Source organism: Lepus europaeus, chromosome 8 (assembly GCF_033115175.1).
Source record: "Lepus europaeus isolate LE1 chromosome 8, mLepTim1.pri, whole genome shotgun sequence".
Lineage (NCBI taxonomy): Eukaryota > Metazoa > Chordata > Mammalia > Lagomorpha > Leporidae > Lepus > Lepus europaeus.
Window position 1 is genome coordinate 21,426,138 of NC_084834.1, and position 22,521 is coordinate 21,448,658.

A 22,521-nucleotide genomic window follows, 5' to 3' on the forward strand; every position below is an offset into this window, starting at 1 on the left:
CACTGGCCCCAAAATTCTGATTAATCAAAATTAAATTCACACCAGAAATCCATACCTTCCAGCCATTGTAGATAACTAAAGTTGAATTACACTGTTTTTCCAGACTAAAATGACAATTCATATTAATTCTATTAATGAGCCTGATTTAATGGTAAAGGGTAGATTCTTCAAAAGAAGGCAAGAAATTGAATTTACGTTCTGGTGACTGAATGATATATTAATTATGGATCCTATTCAAAAGACACAAAAAGAACATGATAAAAAGTCACTATTTCCCAGTATCTTGTTCCTCTCTGCAAATGTAATCAAATGTATTGGTTTCACCTGTATCTTTTCAGCTACTATATGTACTTAGATTTCAGGTCTAATAGGATTTCTTTCCCCAAAACCCCTGCAGATGTTTCAACTGTGATACCTGAATGTTAATGGCTAATAGGTTCAGGGTGGAGACTTGATCTAATTACAGCAACCACCAGGCGGGTCTGCTGGGAAGTACTTAGATTGTTAAGTGGGTGTCCTTGATAAGTGGTTCTCCAAAGAGGGTTAGTCATTTTTTTGTTTAAAGATTTATTTATTTGAAAGGCAGAGTTAGAGAGGAGAGGCAGAGAGAGAGAGGACTTCTATCCACTGGTTCACTCCCCAAGTAGCTGCAACGGCTGGAGCTACACCGATCCAAAGCCAGGAGCTTCTTCCGGGTCTCCTGTGCAGGTGCGGGTGCCCAAGGACTTGGGCCATCTTCCACCGCTTTCCCAGGCCATAGCACAGAGCTGGATGGGAAGTGGAGTAGCCAGGACTCGAACCGGTGCCCATATGGAATGCTGGCACTGCAGGTGGTGGCTTTACCCACTATGCCATAGTGCCAGCCCCAGTTAGTCATTCTGAGTTGAAATCCTGCCTAGCTCTCTGCTTCCTGGCTCAGCATGCGATTGTTCCTCCACACCTGCCATGGGCAGCCTCCACAGGTGCTACGTGATCCTGAACTGTAACCTCCAAACTGTAAGCTAAAATAAACCTTGCATGTCCTGTCAGGTATTTTGGTTAAAGTATTGAAAAGGTGACTAGCATATAATATACACAAGCAGGCACATAGGAATCCTTTGTCCCCCTTCATTACACAAGCAATAGCAGACTCTCCATAGTTCTGCACTTCGGTGGTTTCTTTTTTTCACTTCATCCATCTGGAAGGCTATTCCATATCAACAAATTAACAGCACAATAATAAAAATAGCAAATAATGATATCACATTTACTATATGCCAGGTATATTCCATGCAACTGCTGAAGAACACAGGTTTTTTAAAATTCTTAATGAAATAAACAAGAAGCAAAATCTCAAATTCATACTAAAAATTCCAATTCCACTTAACAGGAATTAAGTCTGTATTTGACTTGTAGAGGGAAGTCCCAGTCTCCTGCTCCTGTCCAGTGCATGCCAAACCCACGCTCACACCTACACTCCTTCAGGCCCTACCAGGATACCATCTGCAGGAGGATGCTAGATTAATCATTCTGCCCGTGGAGCTGGAGTGAACTAGCTCAGAGTACTAAACTAAGAGGCTCTACCTGAGTATACACTAGCCTGATTTCCATACCCGTGTCTCACCACTGGCCCTCCAATCCTGATAGGCACTGTAGAACTTGTGGTTTAGGCACAGCCAAGCATCAACAAGTCAGACCTCAGGTCCTTCTTGGGCACGAGGAGCAGTCCCTACCACAGAACATCCAACTTCCGTCAACACAGGAGGCCAGTTACATCCACGTCACATGCATAACTTTACAGCTAATTTCTCCTTCACGGTGTTTAAACATAACCACCTTCATAAGCCCAGCGTGAAGGAATTTCAAAGACAATCTATATCAAATTAAAAAATAATTTTATTCAAAAATCTTCAAATAATGTTTGCTTTTTAATTTACACATATGCAAATCTTTCTCACAAAGAGACTGGCTCTTTGGCCTGGGGTATATAGTTTTGATAAAAGGGAGGAATGGGGAAGGGTTGGAGAGAACTCTGAGAAGAAGAACTAAAATACCATCTGAAAGTATGGCTCATTGGTCTGGACTTCCTGACATAGATTAGGGGTGATCTTCCCTACACGGATCCCAGGCAAGGAAAAAAAGCAGCACCGGGAAACTATTTCGCTTCCCTGAGGAGGGACTGGCCAAAATCAGTGTTTGTGGTTGATACTGGCCTAGTATGAATGTTGCAAAACTGGAATACAGAACCCCACAGCTGGGGAAAAGCAGGTAATGAAGGCACCGGAGCACCAAAGAGGAAAGGCTGTGCTGTTAGTCCGACAGCTTAGGGCGTTGGTCACTACGTTGAACCCAAATCCAAAAGGACTCAGGTTGCCCAGGACCTTGTGCACACCGCTGACACCATAGCCAAAAGCACTCATTGCTGTCAGGGGGCTGGTCACACCGTTGACCCCACACCCAAAAACAGTCATGTTGCTCAGGGCGCTGAAACCAAAGCCAATAACAGTCTCGGTTGCCAAGGGGCTGGTCACATCGCTGACACCAAAGCCAAAAAGAGTCTTTGCTTGTACTCGTAGTTGTGGCAGAGGCAGCTGCACAGGAGGCAAGAACCTGGCTAGAAAAGACAGGAGCAGTTGAGGCTGGAGCCCAGTTAGTGAAGGCTGCGGCTGTTGAAGCTGGGGCCCGGCTGGTGGAGGCCGCGGCTGTTGGGGCTGGTGTGGCTATTGACATAGTGCTCCACTTCACATGTTTAGCCAAATGCACAGGTTCTGGATTGAAACTCGTTGTCACCATGGTGGAAGACCTGGAAGAAGCTGGAGATGTGAGTATGGGGCCAGATGGCAAAGGGCCCTTCCTCTTCCTTCCAGGCACAGTCAGACACATCGCGTTGAACTTTGCAAATAAGTCGTTATCACCAGCACCACCATCAGAGGAGAGAGCGTCCAGAGCCCGGCTGGTGGACACAGGAGCCTGGTGAGAGGAGGCTGCAGCTGTTGAGGCTGGGGCCCGGATGATGGAGGCTGCAGCAGTTGAGGCTGGGGCCCGGCTGGCGGAGGCCGCGGCTGCTGGGGCTGGGGCCCGGCTGGCGGAGGCCGCGGCTGTTGGGGCTGGGGCCCGGCTGGCGGAGGCCGCGGCTGTTGGGGCTGGGGCCCGGCTGGTGGAGGCTGCAGCTGTTGAGGCTGGTGTGGTTGTTGACATAGTGCTCCACGTCACGTGTTTAGCCAAGTGCACAGGTGCTGGATTGAAACTCGTTGTTTCCATGGTGGAAGACCTGGAAGAAGCTGGAGATGTGAGTATGGGGCCAGATGGCAAAGGGCCCTTCCTCTTCCTTCCAGGCACAGTCAGATACATCGCGTTGAACTTTGCGAATAAGTCGTTATCACCAGCACCACCATCAGAGGAGAGAGCGTCCAGAGCCCGGCTGGTGGACACAGGAGCCTGGTGAGAGGAGGCTGCAGCAGTTGAGGCTGGGGCCCGGATGATGGAGGCTGCAGCTGTTGAGGCTGGGGCCCGGATGGTGGAGGCTGCAGCAGTTGAGGCTGGGGCCCGGATGGTGGAGGCTGCAGCAGTTGGGGCTGGGGCCCGGATGGTGGAGGCTGCAGCAGTTGAGGCTGGGGCCCAGAGACAGGAACCAGGAGCCTGGATTGTGGAGGCTGCAGCAGTTGAGGCTGGGGCCCGGATGGTGGAGGCTGCAGCAGTTGAGGCTGGGGCCCAGAGACAGGAAGCAGGAGCCTGGATTGTGGAGGCTGCAGCAGTTGAGGCTGGGGCCCGGATGGTGGAGGCTGCAGCTGTTGAGGCTGGGGCCCGGATGGTGGAGGCTGCAGCTGTTGGGGCTGGGGCCCGGATGGTGGAGGCTGCAGCAGTTGGGGCTGGGGCCCGGATGGTGGAGGCTGCAGCAGTTGAGGCTGGGGCCCGGATGGTGGAGGCTGCAGCAGTTGAGGCTGGGGCCCGGATGGTGGAGGCTGCAGCAGTTGAGGCTGGGGCCCAGAGACAGGAAGCAGGAGCCTGGATTGTGGAGGCTGCAGCAGTTGAGGCTGGGGCCCGGATGGTGGAGGCTGCAGCAGTTGAGGCTGGGGCCCGGATGGTGGAGGCTGCAGCAGTTGAGGCTGGGGCCCAGAGACAGGAAGCAGGAGCCTGGATTGTGGAGGCTGCAGCAGTTGAGGCTGGGGCCCGGATGGTGGAGGCTGCAGCAGTTGAGGCTGGGGCCCGGATGGTGGAGGCTGCAGCAGTTGAGGCTGGGGCCCAGAGACAGGAAGCAGGAGCCTGGATTGTGGAGGCTGCAGCAGTTGAGGCTGGGGCCCGGATGGTGGAGGCTGCAGCAGTTGAGGCTGGGGCCCGGATGGTGGAGGCTGCAGCAGTTGAGGCTGGGGCCCAGAGACAGGAAGCAGGAGCCTGGATTGTGGAGGCTGCAGCAGTTGAGGCTGGGGCCCGGATGGTGGAGGCTGCTGCAGTTGAGGCTGGGGCCCGGATGGTGGAGGCTGCAGCTGTTGGGGCTGGGGCCCAGATGGTGGAGGCTGCAGCTGTTGAGGCTGGGGCCCGGATGGTGGAGGCTGCGGCTGTTGGGGCTGGGGCCCGGATGGTGGAGGCTGCAGCAGTTGAGGCTGGTGCCCGGCTGGTGGAGGCTGCAGCTGTTGAGGCTGGGGCCCAGAGACAGGAAGCAGGAGCCTGGATTGTGGAGGCTGCAGCAGTTGAGGCTGGGGCCCGGATGGTGGAGGCTGCTGCAGTTGAGGCTGGGGCCCGGATGGTGGAGGCTGCGGCTGTTGGGGCTGGGGCCCGGATGGTGGAGGCTGCAGCAGTTGAGGCTGGTGCCCGGCTGGTGGAGGCTGCGGCTGTTGGGGCTGGGGCCCGGATGGTGGAGGCTGCAGCAGTTGAGGCTGGACGGGAAACAGGGCCCATTAGGCGGGCTATCTTTGCAGGGGAAGGGGCCACCGTCGCCGCTACTCCAGCATACTCCGGGAAGGCTGGGAACCGCGGAGCAGCCTGCCTCTTTATTGGGCCCCAGAAGGCAGCTGATGAGGGCGCAAACTTCCTCTTCTGTGGCCAGGAGCCTCCAGGTGTAGGCGGGGAGTTCCCCAAGCCTGCTGTCTCTGCAGCTGCACTGACCGCTCTTCCTCTCTGGGACTCCCTGCCCGTCACCAAGGGAGGTGAGGTACTGGAGCGAGGCCCCAGCGCCTCCTCCCCAGTCACCTTTGCTGGCCTCTCTGGTGTTTTGGAGCAGGAGGCGGCCGGCCCGCAGGAGGCACTCGAAGAGGGCCAGCCCCGCTTCCTCAGCCGCAGCAGGCCGCCAGTGGAGCTGTAGGAGCTGCTAATGGCGTTGCGGACGGGCACGGGGATGCCAGCCGCGGTGGAGCTCCCCGAGGAGCGCTCAGAAGAGCGGCGGGGTCTCTTACTCAGGTGGGCGTCTGAGTCTTGGGAACCCAGCGGGGCCCAGACGGCTGACTGCCCCTGCCCAGGGCCAGCAGGGCACCCTCCCTGAGTCTCCGGGCCAGCCAGGAGGATCGGGTCTTCGACCGCGGGGCTCCTCCTCCTCTTCCTCTCTGGGAGGGCGGCTGCACCACTCTGCGGGGCACTTGGGTCCCGAGCCTTAGCCGACTGCGAGGGCTGGGTGCAGCTGAGGATCAGCCCAGGTCCTGGGCGGCGAGTCAGCCTGCGGTCAAGAGGGGGGACCCTCACCGTCCCCGACCTGCACACTGTCTGGGCTTTACCAACAGACAGCACAGGCTTCTTGGGGCTGCCGTTCCAGCACACGGTGGGCAGGCAGCCCACACGGGCATATCGGGGCTGCTGGGTCGGGTAGCGTCTGCGCGGCGCTACTCCACACCGACTGAAGGAAGTCTGCCCACGCCGCTGGGCAGGCCTCCCGGAGGGCTGGCAGCCTGGAGAAGGGTCACCGCGGGGCACCTGGTGGCCAGGGGGCGTCGGCAGCGGGGCGCGGCCGGGTGGGTGGCGGTCAGGCGTCTCCCGCTGGTCCTTGCCCTCCTGCGAGGGGACAGGCTGGGGTGGGCCGGAAAGGCCCAGGTCATTGCCCATGGGGCGTGATTGGGTGAGTTCAGTATCCTTTTACAAGGATCCAAAGTCGAGGGGCGGCTGCGCAGGGAGACTTCCCTTTGCTGCCAACTCGCTGGGAGTCAAGGCGACTGAGGCCCTACATTCCAAGTGAACAAAGAGGCTTGCCGCGTTCCACCCGCTTCCTCTTCCCCTATGCCCGCCCAGGAGAGCTGGGGACGTCATCTGTTACGCATTTTGCTGAGTGCTTCAAATCGTCTAATAACGGTTAACTCGTATAGTATCTCAGTTAACTTTATACTTTTAAATGAAGCTTCTTAAAATATATATTATTATAAGGCTATATAGTGTACGCTGACAATAACCCTAACTATTTAACCACTCCTCTGTAGGACATTTAGATCGCTGTCAATGTTTTGTTACTACAAATGCTATGTTCTCAATAGATGAAAAACATGACTTCCTAACAGAAGAATTTCTATTGGGTGAGCCACAGGATCCGGAAACACTAAGACCAGAACCTTTAGATAGATTCTTCAACACCAGGGAAAAAGAAAGTCATTGTGCTAGTGCAACATCCCAGAGACGATGCTCTGAATTAGGAAAGTGATAGGAAAATGTGCAGAACTATGTTTGGAGGGCAGGCATTTGACCTAGCAATAGTGTTTAGTGTTTAGTGTGTCTAGATCTAGTGCTTTCTAGGTCATTATGTCACCCGCTTGTAATGCTCATTAATGTCCTCATAACTTTTATATCTATGAATTATTTCTCTAAACTAATTACATAGAATTCACTATAATTTTGCTTATTTTTATTTTAATAGAAGCTGGAGATTCTTAATTTCTTACAACTATGGCGGACAAATTAATGAGAATTGCTATTGTCAACCATGACAAATGTTAAGAAATGTCGACGGGAGTGCAAGAAGAGTTGCCCTGTGGTTCAAATGGGTAAGCTATTTCTGTTGTTAAGTAAGGATAATAGGTTTTGAAAGAAAGAAAGCAATTTAATAGTTTTATATGGGGTTTATCATATACTCTATTTTCTCCATTAGTTTCTTTGAATAATAAAATGTAGAAAACCAGAGTTTGTTTGAAATTTCTTTTATTGCTTTGTGACTAAATGAACTAATTTTATCAAACAAAACCAAATTATACACAGTGTACACTTATCCCTTGGTATCTGGGAGGTATTAGTTCCAGGACCCCTATCTTTACTTCCACCTCCACAGATAGCAAAATCCAGTGATACTCACGTTCCCTATATAAAATGGCAGAGTATGTGTATATTTCCTCTACGTGTCCTCTTATGTACGTTAAATCATCTGTAGATTACATATAATATCTAACACAATATAAGTGCATGTTAATAGTTGTCATTACAGTATTTAGGAACTAATGACAAGAATTCTGTATTTGTTTTTTTCCCCAGGTATTTCCATCCTTGGTTGGTTGAATCCGTTCATACGGAACCCCTAGATATGTAGGGCTGACTGTATCAAGATTTAGTAGTTCATAGAATGTGAGATCAAACTACAGTTCAGGCTGCTGAGACTTGGCTGTTCTGCAAAGTCCAATAATTACCATAAGTCATGGGGGAAGAGCTACCAAAATTGTAAATGTTCACTTCTTAAGAAAGAATAAAGAACTTAATAGGAATAAAGTAGAATGTGTGTTTAGAAGATTAAATAAATTTCCAACAATGCAGGGTAGTTAGTAGTCCTTATGGGCTATGTTAAGTAGTTGTTACTTTACATGTACTTATATAGACTTAATGAACCTTAAAAGAAACTTTAGGCCGGTGTCATGGCTCACTTGGCTAATCCTCCGCCTGCGGGGCTGGCACCCCAGATTCTAGTCCTGGTCGGGGTGCCGGAGTCTGTCCCAGTTGCTCCTCTTCCAGTCTAGCTCTCTGCTGTGGCCCTGGAAGGCAGAGGAGGATGGCCCAAGTGCTTGGGCCCTGCACCCGCATGGGGGACCAGGAGGAAGCACCTGGCTCCTGGCTTCAGATTGGGGGTGAACCAATGGAAGGAAGAGCTTTCTCTCTGTCTCTCTTTCTCAAACTCTGCCTGTCCAAAAAAAAAAAAAAAAAAAAAAAAAAACAAACAAACTTTAGATTTCATGTGTTATTGTCTCCCATGCTATTTGAAATTCCATTTTAATATCCCTTTAACAAGTTTAGTTTTTACTTGTATAAAATAGATTACATAATGGTTTTGAATTTCACCAACATAACTAATATTGATTCCATTCTGTGGTATGCCTTACCATTTCAAAGGCATGTTTTGTTTTATTAATTAAACATTCAGATCTGCTTAAAAAAGCAAACATTTTAAGATTTTCTATATTTAAATAGTAAATTAAACAAAATAAATTATGCATGAGAGTCATCTTCCTAATAATTGATAAGGATATTCATGAAAGTAATAATAAGTTTAAAATTGAGGATTATGCACCCAGAGAGCACTGATTTAAGACATTGTAGTGAATGTCTTTCTTTCTGTGCCATTATTTCTGAAAATCTGCTTCTGTGTAGAAATTTGGAACCAGCATTACCTAAATAACAATGTTAAAAAATAAGAGTATCAGGGAGAATGACTCAATGGTATCTTTTCCTTTACCAGGAAAATTATGCATAGAGGTTCCCCCCCAGAGCAAAATACCATGGATTTCTGAAACTCTTTGTATTGGTTGTGGTATCTGTATTAAGGTAAATGATATTTCACTTATTAGATCAAATTTTAACCTGAAAATTCTGACCATATTATAACTATTTTCATTTTGTTTGAAAGGCAGAGAGACAGAGATCTTCCATCTGCTGGCTTACTCCCCAGGTGCCCACAACAGCCAGAGCTGCATAGGCTAAGCCGGGAGGCTGCATTCTCCCAGGTGGGCGGCAGGGACACAAGCACTTGAGCCATTATATGCTGCCTCCTAGGGTGCGCGTGAGCAGGAAGCTACATCGGAAGCACAGGAGCCAGGACTCACACTGTGCACTCTGGCGTGGAGCACAGTCATCACAAGCAGTGTCTTAACTGCTGCGCAAAAGCCCACCCCATTTTCACACATATTAACTAGAGATGTATTCAGCCAAAAATTGTAAAATTTATTTCTTAAGTGCTTCTTCTGCTGCATGACAAATGCATCTACTGACTTTATCTCAATTATGTGATTTTGGTTTTTTGACTGGCAAACCTTTTGTTGCATTGAACAGTTTGATTAGGCTTTTGACTTATGAGTGGTGAAATTTCCAACTGTAGTTTATAAAATAACTTTAGGAGCCAGTGTGGAAAGTTCTTAACAGATATTTTTATTGTAGATAATTTAGTATTAAAGGAACCTTTACAAGCCTGTAGATCCCACTCTATTAATTGTTCAGATAAATCATATGTATATTTTACTTTGGTTTCCAAATCATTGGTTAAATATCCAGAAGGATTTCACAAATATCTGGAGTTTTTGTTGTTTTGAAAATAAAAAACAGGAAAATTACTTCCAACAGATTTTTTTAAAGATTTATTTATTTATTTGAGAGGTAGAGTTCCAGACAGAGAGAGGGAAAGATGGAGAGGAATGTCTGTTCACTGGTGACTTTTAAACCTAATATCCATGTTTCAGCCCAGTTGAATTCCTTAATCTATGCACTTAGGGTGTGATCTTCAATAAGCTGAGTAAGTCTCTGGTAATTGTGATATATGCCTGTTATTTACTGTTGTTCATACCACCTTATCCCCAAAGTAACCTAAGGGAACTTGCCTTTTCTTTTTTTTTCTTTTTTTTTTTTTTTAATATGATTTAGTCACCTGTTTGAAAGACAGATTTACAAAGAGAGTGGGGGAGATAGGGAGAGATCTTCCAGTCTTCTTGTTCACTTCCCAGATGGTCACAATAGCCAGGGCTGAACAGGCCAAAGTCAGGAACCAAGAGCTTCATCTAGGTCTCCCACATGGGTGGCCTAGACCCAAACACTTGGGTCATCTTACCCTGCTCTCTCAGGACATTGGCAGGGAGTTGCATCAGAAGTGGAACAGATGAGACAAAAACTGGCACCCTTATGGGATGCTGGCATCCCAGGAAGCTGTTTTACCCACTATACCACAGCACCAGCCCTGATTTTCTTAGTCCTTAAATGATCTACAGAGAATATCACTCTGAACTTGAACATATGTTATTAAATCATACCTAAGTTCTTAGCTCTCTTAGATTTTAAGCTGCCAAATGTTACTCTTTTTAATCTGGGATTCTAGATTTTACTAATAAAAAAGTATTTCTTAACCTGCCAGCACTAAGGGGCCTGCTGCAGCAGGGAGAATGAAGTGGAATATTTCTGGTTGATCTGGCACTTCTCTCCTTGTAAGTAAATGGCAGGCCAGAAAAAAAAAAAAAAAAAAAAAGTGTGCGGCTGCACCTGCTATGGAATTTTGTACCAAAGCATTTTGTTGTGCGCTAAAACTGAGCTTCTATGTAAAGGAGGAGTGTTACTTTAGAAACACTCCTAGCTTTAAAAATTTTAGCAGGGAAGCAAAAGCCAAACCTTGAAAAGTATGATGTATGTATTATATAACCTTATAAAAAATTAGTGTCTTGGGCCAGTTTTATAAGGTTGGGGGGTGTATATGTAATGTTTTTTAAATGTTCTTATTTTCGTGATTATTTTTAGAATTAGTGCTCTAAAATTATACAGATAAAGCTTATTCATTTTTAATTAAAATCTGTTAGTTTTACCTAAGTGAAAATTATGTCTCCAAACTGTTATGGGTTGCTCTACCTTGATAATGGCATAGCAATCTTAAGTTAGAAGTATTCAGCTTGGATATATGTTCTATATACTATAACGTAGATTCATCCTGTTTGCAATTGTATTAATAATTGAAATTCAGATAATTATATGTATATTTTTAGGATCCTCCTGACTGGCAAGAAATTTTGACTTACTTCTGTGGCTCTGAGTTACAGAATTACTTTACCAAGATTCTGGAAGATGACCTGAAAGCCATTATCAAACCTCAGTATGTAGATCAGATTCCCAAGGCTGCAAAGGTCAGTTTTTTGCTTTTTAGTAGGAATTTATGTGCTATAGATATTGGTGGAAGTTTAAAAGATTTTATCAAAGTAGCTTGTTTGACTTCGTGATTCTTTTTAATATTAAAGGAAAATAGTAGTAACTTTTCTGGTACACTATGACAGGGAACAGTGGGGTCTATTTTGGACAGAAAGGATGAAATAAAGACGCAAGTAATTGTATGTCAACAGCTCGGTCAGTGTTTATTTTGTATGTATTTTAATAGGCCTTGAATTTCAATGATAAGGTATATATTTTTATTTGGATTCTTGACATAAATGGGAAATATCACTCTTTAATATACTTTCTACATGAAACAATTTTCAAATGAAATTTCATTCAAGCCCAGAGTGGTGATATGTGATACTGGTTGAGCAACCCTAATGTGAAATGCTCCAAAGCCCTTTTTGTGAAGATCAACATGACAGAAAAAGGTTTCCAATTTTTGGATTTTTCTATTTTTTTAAGATTTTACTGTTATTTATTTGAGAGGCAGAGTTACAGACAGACAGAGAGACAGAAAGGTCTTCCCCTACTGGTTCACTCCCCAAATGGCCACAACAGCCAGAGATGGGCCAGTGCAAAGCCAGGAGCTTCTTCTGGGTCTCCACTGTGGGTGCAGGGACCCTAGGACTTGGGTGGTCATCCACTGCTTTCCCAGACCATAAGGAGAGAGCTGGATTGGAAGAGGAGCAGCCAGGATGCGAACCACTGCCCACCTGGGATGCCAGCACCACAGACAGAGGCCTAGCCTACTGTGCCACAGCACTAGCCCGATTTTTGGATGAAAGATGCTAAGCCGGTAAAGTCTGTGTAAACATTCCAAAATGCAAAAACTGACATTTGAAATATTCCTAGTCCCAAGCATTTTAGATTAGGTATACTTAGTTTGCTTATTTTTTGCCTGGAAGAGTTAAGATAAAATTTAATAACATTGAACACAATGCCTCCATGTCCTTTATAGATTTAACCCACCTAAAAGAACGAAATGTTGAAGATCTTTCAGGAGGAGAAGTGCAGAGATTTGCTTGTGCTGTTGTTTGCATACAGAAAGCTGATATGTACGTTACTTTAAAATTTTTGTATATCTTAATTCTTATTCCAAGTTTTTATTAATAATGCTGCTAATAAAATCAGTAATTTTGAAAAAAATAGAAATAGTATCAAATCTCTATAATTTTGAGTCTTTGAAGTAATTGTGCATGCACTATCTATTTTCTCTGTCATTCCTGCAGATTTAGATAAGTAATTTATATGAAGTTCCAAAGGTTTTTAATATAAAATCAGTTGTTTATGATTTAAGCTACCTTTTTCCATGTCAGAGACATTTAGGGCAAGCTCTTCAAACAGGCTGGCAGGTTTTGTAAATAATAAAAAATCTTTTAGCTCACCCCAGATCAAGGCAGCATGCCACAATAAAGCAGAAACGGAGAGTGAAACAGCAAATTTCCTTCCTAGCTTCTAGTACCTCTCGTCTCAGCTATATATTGCTACAGTCTTTCTCCATATTTCTTCTTTGGTGTCCAGTGCTTCTAGCCCTTCTCCCCAAGTTGTTCTATAATTCTGTGCGAAAGGCTTTTGCTTTTATGCAGCTGACTTTAGCTAATTAAGAGAAAAGGCTCTAAACTGTTTCAGATTATATCAGAGTGTTTTTCATGAGAAGGTACTGATGTCTTAAGCTATTCTCTGGAAAGCTTTCCCTGTGTTTGGTGAAAACACAGTCCTGCATAATTGTTTCCTTCTTTCTACTTCCAAACAATGCAAACATTTTTACCGAAGTGGTACGTGAGGCAATTTTTGTTGTTAAATCAGTAATAACCATGTCTTCAAATAACATACGAGATAGAATTATATTTGTCTCAAAATTATTATATTTGGTTTTTTTTTCAGTTTAATGTTTGATGAATCTTCTAGTTACTTAGATGTCAAGCATCAATTAAAGGCTGCTATTACTATACGATCTTTAATAAACCCAGATAGGTAAATACAAATCTAGAATATTCCTGATTGAGTACTTTTACAAATTTCTAAAGATTAAACACTAGGTCTGTTGATGCCATATGCATGTTCATGTTTTCCATCTTATTTCTAGTTATCACCTGATTTTACCTGCCTTTGGGTAGAACAGAGATTCTCATTTATTTAGTAACACCCCTGTTTCTAAGGAACCTAGAAATACTCTGAAATCTCATGTAAACTTTCCACATAATGTATGTCTTTCTAGAAAGCAGGTCTCTAATTTTTACCACATCCTCTCTCTCTCCTCTCAGTCACATACACAATAAATATTGAACATGTATGGACTTCCCCAGAGTAATTCTTGTTTAGAATTTTGCAGAGCAAAACAGAATTCTTAATCACCTCTAGTCAGTATCACAACACCTTTATTTGTATATGGTGCTTCTGTAGTTTGCAGAATTTTTATTTTTTGAGGTTTGCTTATTTTTTTGAAAGGCAGAGTTAGAGAGAACTTCCATCCACTCACTCCCCAAATGGCTGCAAATGGCCAGGGCAGAAACAAGGAGACTGGAACTCCAACCATGTCTCCCACATGGGCTGCAGGGGCCCAATTACTTGAGCCATCTTCCACTGCTTTCCCTGCACATTAAGGTGCTGGATCAGAAATGGAGCCAGCTGGGACGTGAGCTAGCACTCATATGGATGCCAGCATTGCAGGCCACAGCTTAACCAGCTGTACCACAGATAGATATTCAGGAATCAAAAAACAAAGCAAGAGCTGTAAAGAAAAGAGTTGGTCAGGGCTGTCTAGATGTTGCTGCTCACTTTATAGGCCTTGGATTTTAATACCCACTTAGGCATAAGTATCAAGTCCTTTATTGGATTGTCAAAGGACTGTTTATCAGCAAAAGGACAAATTGGAAACAGATAGGATATCTATCCGGCCCACAGAAACTCTGCAAGATGGCACAAGTTAGTATTTTTAAGTTGCTACATTTTGAAGTTGTTTTTAATGTAGTAATAGATAACTAATACAAGAGTGAAGAAAGAGCTGCATTTTGCAAATTTGGTGGAAAAAAAATCTTATCCCCTTATATAGATGCAACTGAATGTTGTTAGTTCTACTAATCAGCAGATACTTGTCACCATCACTTTTCATGATGAAAACATTCTCAAGCCACTTTTGTGAAACCTTATTTTGACTTTTAGTAAATAATTCTCACCTGTGTTTTATCTGCCCTACAAAGACTTATATCTACATGCTACTTACCTAGCTCACTTCCTATTCTCTCCTTTTTTCCCTCCACTCCATACACACTAAGTTCCCTTATGCTTCTGGGACAGGCCCAGCATAACTCCACTTCAAGAGCTCTGCCGTGCCTTCTCCTTCTGTCTATTTGAGATAACCTGTTATCCATGTGGCTCACTTTCTCTTCCTTTGTCCAATTGGCTCATCAGTGCACACACAACTTAAAATAGCATCCACACTGTCTCATGTCCCTGACATCCTTTCTTCCTCCTGATTGTCCCATAACACTTGCAGTGATTTTATTGCATCACTCTCCTTACTGGAAGGCCAGCTCTATAGGAGCGGGTCACTTGCTGGTCACTTATGCACCGGTGAACCCTCACTACCCAAAGCAATGCCTGAACCCAGCAAATGCTCAAGAAATATTTGTTGATGGGAACTTATGAAGTGAGTTTAGGCCAAATGACTATTTTATAACAATTATCCTGGGGTAAAATTGGCTGCCTGTTGTTTAAATGTCCTGACTCAGTAGGTTGCCCTAAGCAGAAACTACAGCGTGGAAACAAAACCCAGTTAAAAATAGGATGTATGGGTTTGAGTGAGTTATAAGAAAGAGCTAAGTATCAGGAAACTTATGAAGCCAACATAGACAGTGATCTGTGAAATTACTATCAAAATTAAATGTTTATCATCATATGGTCAGAATAGCATAAAGGCCGAGTGCATTTGTGATAAAGGATGAAGTCCTGAGTACTTTCTCTCTCTCTCACACACATGGCTCTGTTTGTTAACGGTCAGGTAGGAGCAATATGTCTTACTGTGGAAGGACATAAAAAGACCCCCATGTCTACCCGCTTAGTCTTCAGAACAGATGTACATACTTTTAATATGAATTTGGCATCAGAGAATATTGTTATTCATTGAACCATAGCTAAAAAAGATGGAAGGAAGGAAGGAAGGAAGGAAGGAAAGAAGGAAGGAAGGAAGAAAGGATCGGGCCATCAATTAGACATCGGTTCTAAAAATCTGAGAGGGCTATGACATCAGTTTTGAAGATATTTGAAAACCTTGTTTAGAATACACTAAAATAGTCCCAGAAAAATCAACTTTCTAGATGTGTGACCTGGTTGGAAGCTGATGCTTAGAAGGACCCATCACTTGAGTTAATGGTCTCCTGTTGCCATCTTGAGAGTCTTAGTAATTTAGAAATAAAGAGCTTCTACTTGCATTTTACACTGGGCCAGTTGTGTGGCTAGCTATTTTGTAAATTTTTATTTTATTTATTTGAAAAGCAGAGTGACAGAGACAGAGGGAGAGGGAGAGGGAGAGGCCGAAACAATGAGATCTTCCAACTGCTGGTTCATTCTGCAAATGGCCACAATAGCCAGGGCTGTGCCAGGCCAGGAACTCCATCTGAGTCTCTTACGCAGGGGGCAAAGGCCCAGATACTTGGGCCAGTATCCACTGCTTTCCCACATGCATGGGACTGGAACCAGCTCCCTGTCATAGGATGTCAGCGTCACAAGTCAAGCATCAGCTCAACCAGTTGGGCCACAATGTTGGCCCCTAGAGATGATAATCTTACTGAGCTACTACTCATAGTCTAAGGGTATTCACACAGATAGGACACCCAGATTTTCTCTGGATGCCCAGCCTTGTTTCCAGTTTCCTCTTGCAAGAAATGTAAGTAAAATTCACGATGAAGTTTCACCTCACCCTATTTAGAATGGCTGTCATTTAAAAAAATCATAAAGCAATAAATTCTGGTAAGGATGTGAGAGTGTAACTACTACAATGATAATGGAAGACAGTGTGGAGATTCCTCAGAAATCTGAAAATAGATTTACCATATTACCTAGACAACCCATTCCTGGGGATTTACCCAAAGGAAATGGAATCAGCATATGAAAGAGTGATCTGTACCCACCATGTTTACTGCAGCTTAATTCACAATAGCTAAGATATGCAATCAATCCAGATGTCCATCAATTGATAATTGGAAAAAGAAAATGCGGTAAATGTACACCACAGAATACTACTCAGCCACAAAAAAAAAAAAAAAAAGAAAGAAATCCTGTCTTTTGCAATAAAGTGTATACAGCTAGAAACTATTATCCTTAGTGAAATAAGCCAGTCTCAAAAGGACAAATATTCTATGTTTGCTCTGAATCATGACAGTTAATAAAGAATACAAAAAAAAATATAGGGATGAACCATACAACTTGTGATATAATTATTGTTTTCAACTCTTATTTATACTCCTATGGAACTGCGGGCTTCCTAGTTTTTACTTGCTGAACATTATGGTTAATGGTTAATTAAACCTATGAATTGAGAGTGGATTAAAATTATATCTTTGCTGGGACTGCCGCTGTGGCACAATAGATTAATCCTTCACCTGCCAGGCTGGCATCCAATATGGGCACCAGTTCCTCTCCTGGCTGTTCCTCTTCTAAGCTAACTCTCTGCCAAGGCCTGAGAAAGCAGTGGAAGATGTCCCAAGTGCTTGGGCCCCTGCACCCACGTGGAAGACCAGGAAGAAGCTCCTGTTTCCTGGCTTTGGATCTGTTCAGCTCCAGCTGTTGCAGCCATTTGGGGGGTGAACCAGGGGATGGAAGACCTTTCTGTCTCTCCTTCTCTCTGTAACTCTACTTCTCAAATAAACAAATAAAATATTTAAAATAAAGTATATATTTGTCAAAATTGATGAAAGGAAGAGAGTGGAGAGGGGGGATTGTCGAGAAGGGGGAAGGAGGGAAATATGGTTGTCTTTTCAGAACTGTACTTGTGGAATGCATGAAATCTACTCTGTTTATGTTAATAATATTTTTTTTTTTTTAAAAAAGGAAGGGTCACTTGTTGTGATCTAGCTCATCCATCTCCAGCGACCTGGAAATCTTACCTAGATCTTGCCAGATTAGAGTGTTAACTGATTTGGGAATCAATGTTTTTGTTCCTTCTGCAAGTTGTTATCCAGAATTGTGTCAAAGTAAAGTGAAATCAAAAAGAATTTGCCAAGAATGGCCTGTTATAAATGAACCTGTGCAGGTGGAAAGCAGTTAACAATAATAAAATGAAAAAGAGAGACCTTAAAGATAAAAAAAAAAAAAGTGGCTAACTCCGAGTACTTAACATGTAGTGGGCATTGATGAAAGTACTTTACACAAAGGCTGGGAGTTTTGTGCAGCAGTTAAGACACAGCTTGGGACACCTGCATCCCCTATCCGAGTGCCTGGGTTCAAGTCCCAGCTCTGCCTCCAATGTCAGCTTCCTGGCTCAAGGACTTGAGTCTCTGCCACGCACACGGCAGACACACATTATTCAGAACTGGGTCTTAGGTTAGTCAGCAAGCATAGCAGAAAACAAGATTAACGCCAAGTTAATGTTTAACTGTCTGAATGCTTCCATTTCAGATAAACGGTAGAAGAATGAAGGATTTCAATTCGAAGGTGCGGGAAACATTGCCTTTTCAGGCCACTGCACGCAGAATCGGTGTCAGGCTTAGTCCTCACGCGTGGCAGGTGAAAGCCAAAAGCCCACGGTCCTGAGCCTTCCCCAAAACAGTAAAATAAAAGTAAACCAGCACCAGTGGGACTCCCGCAGGGTCCCAGGTATAGAGCCACGGGAGCCTAAGGGACAGTCCCAGCCCAGCTGCTCCCGCCCCCCAAACCCGGGCAAGGGGAGGAGCTGAGGAATCGAAAGAGAAACAGGGGCGAGCCGGCGGCGGCGGACCTCGCGCGGGGCCGGCATGGAGCTGCGGCGGCTGCCGTGGCTCTGGCTGCTGTGCTGCGCCACCTTCCCCGGGACCCGGCCGCGGAGCCCGCAGCGAGAGGCCGCCGCCTTCCGGGTACCGAGCGCGCCTCCCCGTGTCTGCGTCCTTGTCTCCCCTTCCTGTCCCGGGCCCGGGGGCGGTCCGCGGGGGCCGCGTGGTGCACAGGCCAGCCTCCCCTGCGCTGGCCACGCGCGCGGGCCTTTGCTGAGCTGAAGGTTTGATTTCCCAGGGAGGATGGGTCGCTGTGCATTTGTGTGTTCCGCGCAAAGTAGGCAGTGGCTTCCAGGGCTGCTCTGGGTCACACGCTTAGAGAACCAGAGCCAGACTGCGTGCCTGTTGGTAGCAGGAACCTGTCATTTCTCCTTCCCGAGGAGGGCGCTGGGAACCTCCAGGGATCAGAAATTCGGGAGGCAAAACCAGCCTGCAGTTAGCAAGCCGGAAGGGACTGCTTGTGTGTCGGGTTCCTTGGCTGGGGCCCTGGTACCCGGTGCGCCCTTGGAAGTCCTTGCTGACCTGGTGAATTCTAATTCAGAAAAAAAACAGAAGCATTTAGATTCCTTTCCGGGTTATCTGGGGAAGTCTGCGTTGCAATGCTCTGTCTTCACTCTTGCACTCCAATTCTGGAAGAGACCAGATTGCCCCAGGGTACCAGGAAGTAGAAGGGACACGCACTGGTGGAACAAGGTTTTTGCCTCAGTCTACTGTATGTAACTTATAAGATACTACTTAACAAATTTTTAAAAATCAAAATATTTCATCCTCATCACTTACTATGGAAGAAATTCACTCAGAATCAGAGATCAGTTTGAATTCGGTTAATATTGCACACTGCAACTGTACGTATTTTTTTCCCTTGGTGTTTTCTTGGAATGCTTCGGGGGATTCTCTAGTTGAGCCCAGGTCCACTCTTCCTGCCTGCCCTGGGAAAGCTCCAGGATTTGGGAAGACTGGCATCCCCTCATTCTGTCCACTCTTACTTTGTGGCCGAACCAAGACATGGACCTTCATCTCTGCCTCATTACTTTGGGGTTCATGTCTGGCTTTCAACACCAGAAGCAGTGTGCACTCAGGGGAACATAAAGTGTCTGTCTCATACCCCTATCCCTGTCCTGAGCTGCCTTGCATTTCCTGGTGAGCCAGCTCCTTAGGGGAGCAATAGTGTGTGTCACCTGTCCTGATAAGGAATTCAGTGGCGTAATAAGCAGATCATATTTGAGAATTGGAGGCTCAGTGGGTCTAGAGTTATATTTCGAGCATCTACTATTTATATAATTAATACATATGGGTAAATATACACACAGTTCCTGATTTATGATGGTTTGACTTTATGATGGGTTGACTTTACAATGGTGCAAAAGCCATATGCATCCAGTAGAAGTCATAGTTCTAAATTTGAATCTTGATCATTTCCTAGGATAGCAAGTGATCCACTGTCCCAGTGCTGGGTAGCAGTACCTCCCAGTGAGTTCAACACCACAAGGGGAGACAATGAACAGTACAGTATGCTGGGTTATTAAAGTGCAGTGCTCAGTAGGTTAGGGGTGTGAAATGCATTTCCAACTTAACAATATTTTCAGTTTACCATGAGTTCATCAGGATATTAATGTATCTTAAGTTGAAAAGTATCTGTATATACAAATATACATATATAGATATAGATATAGATATTGATATAGATTTGTTTCTGGGAACTTCAAAAGGATTGTGGATAATCAACTTTAGAACTAATGCAATGTTTGCCTGAACTTTTTGAGGCCTGTGTGTGTGTGTGTGTGTGTAACTAATATAGTTATTGATACTGGTGCTGTCGAAAGGCCACATGCAGGAGGTGAGTGTGTGGCAAATACAACTTCCTCAGGAGAAGTAGCACACAGGTTGTAAGATGAGAAGTCGTTTGTGGTGCAGGTGGGAATTATGAAGCATCTCAGAACTTGGAGAAAGCCTCAGGTTGACAAAGACTGCTAAGGTTTGCCCAGCAGTCGCTGCCAGTGGGAATTGCTTCGTGAAGCAGGTGCCCAGCAAGGAAAGTATTTTGGCCTTAAAACACAGTGGTGGCAACCTAGGAGCACTTCTTAGTACTCAAGACAGGATGCTGGCTTGAACCTGGAATGGAGAGCTGGATACAGGGCAAGACAAGCAGGGTCTTGCAACATGGTGAGGGATGCTTCTGTATTTACAGGGTAGATTAAAACATGTGATTACTAAAACTCAGTGTAACTCTGGAAAGGTTTATCTCTACAAAATTATGGCAAGTTCTGAACTGGTCGAGGCTCTCCAGTGTTTACTTACCAGCTCAATTGTGTACAGAATCTACAATCTTGCTCCATAATGAAGTAAATCTTAAAAAATAAAAGTTGTAAAACTAAAACAAAGTAGTGAAATACTCTAGGTTGTACTACAGTGTGAAAAGCAGGCAGACTCAAACTAACAACTGGTGACTGTTTGGTGAAAACAAGACGCCTCAGAGTTGCTGTGGGATGCCAGGATACCTGACAGGAGGAAGAGAGACAAGGCCTTTATCAGTGTTCTTACATGTTGTGGAAGTGCCGGGGAAGTTCCTGTCGATTGAGTTCAGGCCAAACCTGGGTGTGTGCTCATGTTTTCTCATGCTCGTTATTATCTCACAGTTTTCCTACCCTTTTGAGGGCCACAGACCCAAGATTGGCCCCAACTAAAGTTGCCTGTACTCATTTATATTCTGTATAGAGAAAAGCTTTTGTGCCTACACCCTCATGTGATTTGAAGTAAAATTTCAGAAGTTTCACTTTAAGAACATTTGCTATAATGACAGAAGCTACAGTTTTATATTATTTATAGTTTTAGAGACATTTATATAAATATGCATAGAAGATCGCAGAACTTCTATAATAAATAGATTCTAATTAATAAGCCACAGGTATGTGCTTGCCATAACCAGGCTCTTGAAATCTGTATATCTAAATAAGCTTTATGCTAGAATGCCATAAAATACGTTTTCTGTCTAAAAGACAAAGATGTTAGCTAATGTAGTTCCTCAGACCTTTTTCTGATGGCTCTAGCTTGAAACATATGTTTGTTAGGTAATGTAATTTGGCAGAGTATTTTCTGATGGTTCAAGTTTAAAGGATAACATACATTGCCTATGAAATCCTGTATCAGAATTTATTCATTCATTTCTTCCTCTGCCCATTCATTTATGCAATACTTTATTAACATTTACCATACTGGTCTAGATTTTCTGAATGACACAGTAGAGTTGGACAAGTGCTCACTTCAAGGAGCTACACATAATAAATATTCTAACTCGTGAATATTTTATTATGCTGAAATATTTTATTATGATCTGTTTGCAGGCGATAGAAATATAGATTCTCTCAACCACTTTGCAAAAGAATATCTTTTTATTCAGTGCTTTTCTGTACACCTGCACAAAAGTGTACCTTTCTTATTATTTGCACAGCAACTGCATATCTTTATTATTTCCACATAGAATTCAGAATCTCATATATATACATATATATAAAATACTTTATCTAAGAAACTTGTCTAAAGCAGTAATTTATAAAACCATATGCAAGGAACATTTCATTCTAGAACAGATGTTTTCAATAGTGGCATTATTGACATTTCAGAAGGCAAAGTTTGTTGCCCAGGACCATCCTGTGCATTGCAGACAGAACAACAATGTGGTTGGCCTCTATACACCAGATGCCTGCAACATTCCCCTCTCCCCAATATGACAATCTCATGTACAACAAGTTAGGGACACGAGTGCCCTCAATTGAGAACCTCTGCTCTAAGGTCTGCAACCCCCAGGTCTTAAGAGAAATGTTCAGTAGTGCTCCAGTAATATATACAAATAGTTTACCTTTTTTGTTCATCCTTGATTTGCTGCAATTCCCAGAAGCTAAAGCACTCCCAAGGAGAATATTTATACCATATGTGAAGTTTATGATTTCTCTTACAGCAAACTTTAGAATCCACAAATGAAGACAAGTTAGATAAAAGTCTGAGATCCAGAAACAAGAGACAAACAATGACTCAGTTTACAGTGACCTTACAAAATACTAAGCTTCCTCAAATGTGTATTATGAAGAAACTATATGGTGATTTAAAAATTTTGCCAAAGAATAAACATTTTTAATTCTGTAGTCCCATGAACATTTTGAAATATCTTTCAATCTTAAGCTTCTCTGGTAATTTCAATTAAAATTTATCCCTTGGATGAATGTAATTAATCATTGTTAATCACACCATTGCTTGTCTTGATAACTGTAAAATAAATCATCATTAATATAACAAACCTAGGTAGCAATGGGGAAAATTTATCGTATACTCATTATCTTCACAACTAATAAGATAGACATATCACTTCTTAACATTTATTATGGGCTGAGGAGCCACAGTCCTCCACCAAATACTACCCCTAAGCTCAGTTTAGTCACCTGTGAAGAGGGAATAACAGTAGCAATCACCTCAAACAGGGTTAAAATAATTCATGCAAAACACTTAGTAC

At 44.0% G+C, this 22,521-nt stretch overlaps 2 protein-coding genes across 2 annotated transcripts in view; both read left to right on the forward strand.

Moving 5' to 3' along the window:
- Positions 1 to 6,891: 6,891 nt before the first annotated feature.
- LOC133765234 (ATP-binding cassette sub-family E member 1-like) overlaps positions 6,892 to 22,521 on the forward strand; it is a 1,116,285-nt gene continuing 1,100,655 nt past the window's right edge. Inside the window, exons 1-6 of the mRNA XM_062198883.1 lie at positions 6,892 to 6,935; positions 10,455 to 10,533; positions 10,887 to 11,024; positions 11,172 to 11,241; positions 12,011 to 12,107; positions 12,937 to 13,026. Coding sequence (XP_062054867.1) covers positions 6,892 to 6,935; positions 10,455 to 10,533; positions 10,887 to 11,024; positions 11,172 to 11,241; positions 12,011 to 12,107; positions 12,937 to 13,026 — 518 coding nt within the window. The remainder of the gene's footprint in view (positions 6,936 to 10,454; positions 10,534 to 10,886; positions 11,025 to 11,171; positions 11,242 to 12,010; positions 12,108 to 12,936; positions 13,027 to 22,521) is intronic.
- The window catches only part of CTSO (cathepsin O), a 37,341-nt gene continuing 29,848 nt past the window's right edge, over positions 15,029 to 22,521 (forward strand). Inside the window, exons 1-3 of the mRNA XM_062199319.1 lie at positions 15,029 to 15,052; positions 17,668 to 17,775; positions 17,872 to 18,101. Coding sequence (XP_062055303.1) covers positions 15,029 to 15,052; positions 17,668 to 17,775; positions 17,872 to 18,101 — 362 coding nt within the window. The remainder of the gene's footprint in view (positions 15,053 to 17,667; positions 17,776 to 17,871; positions 18,102 to 22,521) is intronic.